Genomic DNA, 9,646 nt, shown 5'->3' on the forward strand with positions numbered 1-9,646 from the left:
GGGCCGGTGTATACCCCGGTTAAAATAGGTGTACCATGGGACTCGTGCCCGCGGAGGAACTCGAATCGAGTAGTCGGACTCCCAGGGGGAGAATCAGGGTCGTGGACAAGACCCAGCAAAACTCCAATGAACGCCCCACGCAGAACTGCAACGAATCCTCCAATGAATGCCCCAACAGAACTGCAACGGATGCGTATATGTATATACGAGGTGTGTTCAAAAAGTATCCAACCTTAATTTTTCGTGCGTAAACAAATGAAGCTAGGGAAGCGTGGTTTGGTGCACTTATGTAGGCGATCCTAATCCGTATGCGTGAATATTTTCCCGCCTGCTGAAGCTGTCAGTCACCGACAGACCGTCGATGAGTGAGGAAGTGTAAGTGAGCGCCGTCGGATCTTGAAGTTGATGTGTTGGATGTAGGAGAAATTGGCAGGAGTAAAGACTTGAGCGACGTTGACAAGGGCAAAATTGTTATGGCCAGACGACTGGGTCAGAGCATCTCTGAAATGGCAAGGCTTGTGGGGTGCTCCAGTTCAGCAGTGGTGAGTACCTACCGACAGTGGTCCGAGGAGAAAAAAACACAAATCGGCGACAGGGTGTTGGGCGCCCAAAGCTCATCGATGCACGAGGGCAACGAAGGCTATCCCGTCTGGTCAGAACCCACAGAAGATCTACTGTGGCACAAGTCACAGAAAATTTTAATGGTGGTCACTGGAGGAATGTGTCACAATCCACAGTGCATCACACCCTGTTACGTATGGGGCTGCATAGCCGCAGACCGGTCAGAGTGCCCATGATGACCCCTGTCCACCGTCGAAAGTGCTTACAATGTGCATGCGAGCGTCGGAACTGGACCTTGGAGCAGTGGAAGAAGGTCGCCTGGTCCGATGAGTCCCATTTTCTTTTAGATGATGAGGATGGCCGTGTACGTGTGTGCCGTTTACCTGGGGACGTGATGGCACCAGGATGCACTGTGGGAAGACGACAAGCCGGTGAAGGGATTGTGATGCTCTGGGCAATGTTCTGCTGGGAAACCCTGGGTCCGGCGATTCATGTAGACGTCAATTTCACATGCGGCACCCACCTAAACATCGTTGCAGACCAGGTACACCCCTTCCTGGCAATGGTATTCCCTGATTGCAGTGGCCTCTTTCAGCAGGATAATGCGCCCTGCCACACTGCATACATTCTTTGGGAATGGTTTGAGGAACATGATGAAGTGTTCACGGTGTAGCCCTGGCCTCCAAATTCTCCAGATCTCAATCCGATTGAGCATCTGTGGGATGTGCTGGACGGACAAGTCCGATCCACGGTGGCTCCACCTCGCAACTTACAGGACTTGAAGGATCTGCTGCTAATGTTTTGGTGCCAGATACCACAGGACACCTTCAGCGGTCTTATAGAGTCCATGCCTTGGTGGGTCGGCATTGTTTTGGTGGCACACTGAGGACCAACAGCATATTAGGCAGGTGGTCATAATGTTTTGGCTCATCAGTGTATAATCACCAGCAGAAGCCCACAGTAAAAATACCACGATTAAAAAAATCAGAAAAAGGGAGCCTTTTAGACTTGTGCTGGTTGAAAGAGCTCAAAATTGGGAGGTTTTCATAACAGTAAATAATTATTTTTTTCGTTCGTGATTGAGGCAGCGGTTAGTTGCCTATACACCGCCTGGGTTTTAATTTTTCACTGATTTAAAAACATAATTTTCTTGTAGGTTTGGATTAATTTTAAGCAAATTTTTTCTCAATAATCTTTTCTCTCCATGGAGTGCTTCCATTTTTTTAAGGTTGGACAGACAGACTGCTTTTGTATGTACATACCTTTATTTATATATATATATATATATATATATATATATATATATATATATATATATATATATATATATTACATGTATTTTGACTTTTTCAGAGAAAGTGAGGGCAAAAAGAGTAAGAAGAAAAAAAAGGGGGGGGGAGAGGGGAGAGGGGAAAAAATAGTGCTTTCACAAAAAGGTGAACTAATTTATCAGTTTTACCAAAAAATGTGGGGTAGTGGGGTAGTTCTACTACAAGTACCATTGCTGGTTCCTTGCCTGATTAAAAGAAATGGAATGACTTATGTGTCACCAAAATGTACCTTTCACTGTTTCTTTTGATAACATTTCATCTGGCGTACAGGGCACCATTACATCGTTGTCTGCTTTTGCATGGGGTTTGCAGGAATGAGAACTCTGCAAGTGGTTTCCTTCGATTATTGACTGCTGTGATGCTGACCCAGCCTGGAGTAAAATTTGTGCATCTTCACAATGTGTGCTGCAAGCCACAGTGACAGTAAGTAGTGACAACAAATTTCAGCAAATGTCCTAATACATATATCTCTATTAAAGGAGTTGTTCAAACGATTCATGCAGAATTACCCCTCAGCGTTGGTTGAACTCTTCACGTTCTGAACAGCAGAGTTGAAATTGTCACACTTGATGTTCTTGTTGTCATCTGCAGAAGTTGATGTAGCATCTTGAGTAGGGGACAAGATCATAAAAGGGTACTTCAATATTCATTCAAAAACTTTTACACTTCCATCCAACTCAAATATAAAACAAAAGGCCATCATCACATTAGTCACTTCACCTGGCTCAGATTTGTCTGGCTCAACACCAGTGGATGCAGATCCACCATCTAAGTGCCTGGTGCAAACCAATGTTCTTCTTCCTTGAACCTCCTGAAGATTATTCATGATGGGCTCCTTAGAAAATGTAAAAGACAGAGAAAAAAGAAAAAGGTAATTTATTTGACTGAAGCTTTATATTATATCAACTAGAACGGCACTTGTGGAGTGTATAAGTCTCACATCGCTTGCTCATTCTGAACAAAAATACCATCGTTAACTGAACACGCTACCATTATGGCCCATACACCCATATCATCCAAGCACCCTATTAAGTCACGTAGTTTCTTGCATGGGTTATGGACATCACAAATTTAATTCTTCACTCACATCAGGTCGTGGATCAGATATATGGTTTCAGATTTTTCGGATAAGGTTCTCAATTCAACCAATTATGGCTGGAATACCACTTCACCAATAATGTCATCATCATCACTCTATATACCGCATGGGGAGTTGATGACGTATGCCAAGTTATCATTTTTTTCGTTGAGCGGTTTCGGAGAAAATTATGTCCAAATTTTTTCCTTTAATCCAATATGTCTGTCATACCATGTGACCTATGACTTCAGAGTTGGCAATAAAATATTCTCCATTGGGAGTCCTTCCCATGTTTAAAATTTTGTATCGATCAGACAAGCAGTTGCAGGAAAAAATTTTTAAAAGTGAAAATATATAGGCGTGGATGGACAGACACACAGACGGACAGACGGACAGAGGGACACACACACACACACACACACACACACACACACACACACACACACACACACACACACACACACACACACACACACACACACAGAACTGAAGGTAAGAGAAGCACACGGCTCGTATAACAACAGCATATGCAGCCCTGAGTGAAGTGGAGAGGCCTAACATGTCGGTCAGGACATTGAATTGTCCGTATGGCGGCACCCAGAGCAGAAAGAAAGTGAGCACAAGCGGTATGATCATGACAAGAAATACTGCATGGTGCGAAGAAAGCTTCCAGGAGGCCTTGAGTGGTGCAACGGAAGCCCCATGTGTGATGCATGACTGGGCGGGTGTGTTGGAGGGTATTGAAAAACAATTCCAAACAAAGGGTCACAGCCCCCCCCCCCCCCACCAACAGCAAAAGCACTATGATGTGGAGTCCTTCAACACAAGGAATGGCCCCCTCAAAGCCCAAATCTCAACATCATTGAAGTTGTATGGGACTATTTGGACAAATAAAAAGTAAAAATGGAATCCCAGAAACTTAGATGATCTTTGGAACATCTTGGAAGAAGCATGGAACAGTGACAGTTCAAAGGATTTTGAGCCAATAGATGTCATAGGCCTTGTGAAGATCAGCCTCAGCAATCGAAGCAGCAGTCTGCGAACTTATGCACCACCCAAATAAGTCTGTGGCATTCTCTCAAGCAGGCCTTAAACCCATTCATTAGAAATTTGTCCAACGCCACGATGTGTGTGCAGTATGTGCATAAGGAAGAAGATAATTAGTTTTGGATCGTTTATTGTTGCATTACTTTTCTGCACATCTCGTGGGATTGTGAGTTGAATAGGTGACCGCAGGGCCGCCGAGAACCAGAATCCATACCCCCTGGGCAATACGAAGTGTGAGGCCCTGTAAATCCTTCATCAGAAACACATGCTGTATTTAAGGGTAATTGGGGTGTTATTCACTTATTCCTACATTCGGATTTGTTTAACCCATTTAATCCGCATGGGGTGTGGCCAATACTGCTGTGTTCGTTTAAGTCATTACCTACCGCGATTGTGATTATGTAAATTGTTCCCACAGTAGTATATTTTATGAGGGAGGGTGCCACTGCCCATGCCAGGGAATTACCGAGTGGCTTTGAGGGATGCACCTGCTTGCCCCCACCACCGCTCTTGATGCCCCTGAGTGACAGTGACGGGTGGGGCATGGGTTTGAGGGCTTGGAGTGGGAAGGGGAATGATGCATTAGGAAAGGTGGGCGGGAAAATGGGGGGCGGGGAGGAGCAAAGACAGGCCAGAGTTGGTAGGGTGGGTTGAGGGCTTTGGGGGGGGGTTGATTGAGGACATTCAGTGGTGCTGTGGGGGGAGTTGAAGAGTTGTGGTGGAGGGGAGGATTGAAGGCTTCGAATGAGGAGCGAATTGACATCGGATTGGAAGTGGGAGGGTGAGGACTTGGAGTTTGTGAAGTGGGAGTAAAGGGGATGGGGAGTTGAGGTCTTGAAGTCACATTTTACGTGACATGGAATTTCCACGGGTCCCTGCTAGTTATTAATATTATAAAAATAACTGGGTTTTTTTTGTTTTTTTTTTAGCAACATCACTTTGGTTTTGGACTTGCAATCAGGTGCTCAGGCATAATTAAATGATCAATTTGGGAAAACGTGTCACAATATTTTAGTGTGCAAATCAAATTGATTAGAAAAGCTCCGTACGCATAACGCACGTGTGCAGAACGGCTCCGCTCCGTGTCCTGGGAGTTCATCTCCAGCGAGATCTGGTCTGAACTCTCAGGGCTAGCTCGCATCTGCTACATGATTGTTAAATTGGAGCTATCACTTCCATTTCTGCTGTGTGAGCACTTCATGGTGGTTTTTCGTGAGACAAACGGTGTAATTTTTATTCATAATCAGTGGCTGCAGTAGCTTATCCGTTTTGAATTGATGCACTTCATATCAAGACAATTGTCTGCACAATTTTTAATGAAAGCATAATCATCGTTCAAGTATATCGCTCAAACATCGATATTCATGAGTCTCAATGTATTCTGCAATATTGGTTTAGCTATTGTACAAATAATATGCATTTTGTCACAGGGTGGGTTTAAAGGCAACCATCATAATGCAATGCATCGTGTGAAGGGATCGAGGGTATTACCAAGACGGGGCTGGGTGGTCTGGCTTCAAGGGCAGAAAGATGCTTTACCATCGATGCCATGTAGCTCTGATCAGTTTCTTCACCTGTGCTTCTCTCCTGTGAATCCTCAACGAGGACGCAGAGGCTCTCACTCTCAGAGAGTGCATTTGACTGCCTGTTGCCAGAGTCCATTTCTCACTGCAACGAAAACAAATCGAGATGTCATAAATTTAGGAAATTATTAACGGCTCGACTTTATTGCATTCTCTCACCAATACCAACACTCCATCTCCAACGACACGAATAAACCTGCAAGATATATTTCTGTGCGCGGTGCAGGTTCGGTGATGCCAAAGCAGTCCAGGTGCAGCGAAGACTTTCGTCCTGACCGTGAGTAGTCACTGCGGGTATCTTGCAATTTGTTCAGGGTGGTGGCAATAACTCGCCTACTCTTCCCCAAAGACGCGTGAGAGCCTTAACCTCCACCAAGTGATGCCAAGCAGACGTGACACTCGGCTTAACGTCCATCCGCACGATGGTACGCTTTGTGATGCTTTACAGACGAAGGAACTATTGCATCAATTCGACAGTGCATAGTCGGGTCGGGATTCGAACCCAGATGAGACGGCTCAAAGGGAAATGCGTTTCCTCCGCAGCATGCCGTCGGGACCTGCAAGGTATACAAGGAAACAGGAGGAGGCCATTTGGCTCATCGTGCTTGTGCTTTTATTCACCTCGTATTATTATTATTATTATTAATCCATCTCATCTTGTGTGTTGCTAATCTCAGTATTATCATGTGGACTTCAAACGAGCTGTATTTAATCCATCGAATGAAACATAATGCTCATAAACGCAGCAAGTATCAATGACCTAGTCCTTTAAAAGGTTCCGAGACATTCATCATCCACAACACAAATATCAAGAGGGACAATTCACGTCCCGACGGTATTTGCCATTGTGGGTCTTCGGTAATGCCTGGCTTACGCATTAAGGTATACACAGGTATTGCAATGGCCACACGTTTAGTCACGTGGTCACAATGGTTCCAACAGCAATGACAGGGAAAGTACAAAACATGAGAGGGGGTGTGGATAGACGGAGGTTCCAGGAAGGAAATGTATTCCGAGGGATGTGGTGAACATTTACACAATGATGGGGACATGGTGTACAAACGGCTAGTACACCATGGAGGACATCACGATGCTTTGTTTAAGGATGTTAGGGTTTGACGTTTGGTCTTTACCGCTAATTGGCCTGACCACGAAGGGACTATTATGACGTATAATTGGGAGTTGCTAGGAAACGGCAAATGTGAAGGCCGGGATAAGGCACGGGCATGAGGAACTTCCTTTTTCCTTCATTAGCAAGACGTTTAAAGCACGGCGATACAAACACCCGTTAACAATCCAGTACATTCATTCATTCATTCATTCATTCATTCACACGTCTAAAACATGCAATGCCATTCTGTGTGGAATCGACGGTCCGGGGTTTAAAATGTACGAACACCGGTATCGTGATGGGATTGCGAGTCGATAGATAATAAAATCACCTTAACAAAACCAGCATGGCGTTCGATAAATAAAAATAACATCCCCCCTCCTCCCCATCGCCGCGTCCGCCCGCAAGCGAGCGCAACACAGGCCAAGGACGTGTGACATCAAAAACATGGGTCGTGTACAAATCGGGGCAAAGATCGGAGCACATGGACGGGACGTCGTGCGTCGCGCGCGCGAGAGACAGAGAGGGGAGCCACGTGCAGCCGTACCGGCTCGCGCTCAGGGCCGCAGTCATCCAGCGGACGCCGCCATGATGCCTCGTGCTCACGGCACGGTGCGCCGCCCAATGGTGCGACACCGCCGAGTGCAGAGCCACGCCCCGCATTCATCCATTGGCTGCTCGGATTGCAGAGGGTGGGGCGCGAGAAGGGCGGACGTGGAGCCTCCAAAGCCTTCCGCTGTCACGGCAACAGGCGACGCCCACGCGTCAGCACACCAACTGAGGCGGTACGCACGATTTACTCACGATCCCCACCCCCCGGTTTTACGCTCCTTTTTCATGAATAATAATAATAATAATAATAATAATTGTATTTATATCGCGCCTTTTGCCGATGGATACAACGGCAGAAAACGCTGAAAGAAAGAGAAAGCGAGAGTGAAGGGGGGCGGGGAGGGGTGTGAACGAGCAAATGGAGGTGTTGCCTGTGAGGGACTCGCGATGCTGATACGACGCACTCATAATACATCAGGATGAGCTTTATGTTCAGACGTTCTCACATCAAAATGTCGTATCATTGCATTACTTAAACAAGAGGCGATTGTGATTGGTAAATTATGTTTCAATTATTACAAGTCACATGACACCGACCTTGTACCTGGATATTCGCACGTCGGCGTGAATTGTGCAAACTTTCACTTTCATCGATCGGTACATGCGTTGCGATGTTTGAAGGTATCTCACATTGCAATGTGAAGGTATCGAGCAATTGAAGTCTGTCATTGTAACTCCAACAGGAGTGACCCTCAGGTCGTCCCCCTCCTACTCCTCGCCCCTCTTTCCTCCAACAAGAGTGACGCTCAGGTCGTCCCCTTCCTACTCCTCGCCCCTCTTTCCTCCAACAGGAGTGACCCTCAGGTCGTCCTCTTCCTGCTCCTCGCCCCACTTTCCTCCAACAAGAGTGACCCTCAGGTCGTCCTCCTCCTACTCCTGCTCCCCGCCCCTCTTTCCTCCAACAAGAGTGATCCTCAGGTCGTCCCCCTCCTACTCCTCGCCCCTCTTTCCTCCAACAGGAGTGACCCTCAGGTCGTCCTCCTCCTAGTCCTGCTCCTCGCCCCACTTTCCTCCAACCAGAGTGACCCTCAGGTCGTCCTCCTCCTACTCCTGCTCCCCGCCCCAATTTCCTCCAACAAGAGTGATCCTCAGGTCGTCCCCCTCCTACTCCTCGCCCCTCTTTCCTCCAACAGGAGTGACCCTCAGGTCGTCCTCTTCCTGCTCCTCGCCCCACTTTCCTCCAACAAGAGTGACCCTCAGGTCGTCCTCCTCCTACTCCTGCTCCCCGCCCCTCTTTCCTCCAACAAGAGTGACCCTCAGGTCGTCCTCTTCCTGCTCCTCGCCCCACTTTCCTCCAACAAGAGTGATCCTCAGGTCGTCCCTCCTACTCCTGCTCCCCGCTTTCCTCCAACAAGAGTGACCCTCAGGTCGTCCCCCTCCTACTCCTGCTCCCCGCCCCTCTTTCCTCCAACAAGAGTGACCCTCAGGTCGTCCTCCTCCTACTCCTGCTCCCCGCCCCTCTTTCCTCCAACAAGAGTGACCCTCAGGTCGTCCCCCTCCTACTCCTGCTCCCCGCCCCTCTTTCCTCCACCAAGAGTGACCCTCAGGTCGTCCCCCTCCTACTCCTGCTCCCCGCCCCTCTTTCCTCCAACAAGAGTGACCCTCAGGTCGTCCCCCTCCTACTCCTCGCCCCTCTTTCCTCCAACAAGAGTGACGCTCAGGTCGTCCCCCTCCTACTCCTGCTCCCCGCCCCTCTTTCCTCCAACAAGAGTGACCCTCAGGTCGTCCCCCTCCTACTCCTCGCCCCTCTTTCCTCCAACAAGAGTGACCCTCAGGTCGTCCTCTTCCTGCTCCTCGCCCCACTTTCCTCCAACAAGAGTGACCCTCAGGTTGTCCTCCTACTCCTGCTCCCCGCCCCTCTTTCCTCCAACAAGAGTGACCCTCAGGTTGTCCTCCTACTCCTGCTCCCCGCCTCTCTTTCCTCCAACAAGAGTGACCCTCAGGTCGTCCTCCTCCTACTCCTGCTCCCCGCCCCTCTTTCCTCCAACAAGAGTGACCCTCAGGTCGTCCTCTTTCTGCTCCTCGCCCCCACTTTCCTCCAACAAGAGTGACCCTCAGGTCGTCCTCCTCCTACTCCTGCTCCCCGCCCCTCTTTCCTCCAACAAGAGTGACCCTCAGGTCGTCCTCCTCCTACTCCTGCTCCCCGCTCCTCTTTCCTCCAACAAGAGTGACCCTCAGGTCGTCCTCCTCCTACTCCTGCTCCCCGCCCCTCTTTCCTCCAACAAGAGTGACCCTCAGGTCGTCCCTCCTACTCCTGCCCCGTCCCCCGCCCCACTTTCCTCCAACAAGAGTGACCCTCAGGTCGTCCTCCTCCTATTCCTGC

General features: G+C 48.4%; 1 protein-coding gene across 14 annotated transcripts in view; it reads right to left on the minus strand.

Annotated features, from left to right (window-relative positions):
• TP53BP1 (tumor protein p53 binding protein 1) overlaps window positions 1-7,406 on the minus strand; it is an 80,958-nt gene extending 73,552 nt beyond the window's left edge. For 6 of the 14 annotated variants that reach the window (XM_085848678.1, XM_085848671.1, XM_085848668.1 and 3 more), the window contains exons 1-5: window positions 7,259-7,405; window positions 5,509-5,685; window positions 2,613-2,727; window positions 2,402-2,498; window positions 2,122-2,297 (exon numbers count right to left, since the gene is read on the minus strand). In XM_085848678.1, coding sequence (XP_085704804.1) covers window positions 2,122-2,297; window positions 2,402-2,498; window positions 2,613-2,727; window positions 5,509-5,679 — 559 coding nt within the window. In that variant the 5' untranslated portion in view covers window positions 5,680-5,685; window positions 7,259-7,405. Of the gene's footprint in view, window positions 1-2,121; window positions 2,298-2,401; window positions 2,499-2,612; window positions 2,728-5,508; window positions 5,686-7,258 lie in introns of all 14 variants that reach the window. The other 8 variants (XR_015049961.1, XR_015049962.1, XM_085848675.1 and 5 more) reach the window with 4 other exon arrangements.
• Window positions 7,407-9,646: the final 2,240 nt, after the last annotated feature.

This window comes from Eptatretus burgeri, chromosome 12 (assembly GCF_056783735.1).
Source record: "Eptatretus burgeri isolate ZD-2024b chromosome 12, Ebu_testis_v1, whole genome shotgun sequence".
Lineage (NCBI taxonomy): Eukaryota > Metazoa > Chordata > Myxini > Myxiniformes > Myxinidae > Eptatretus > Eptatretus burgeri.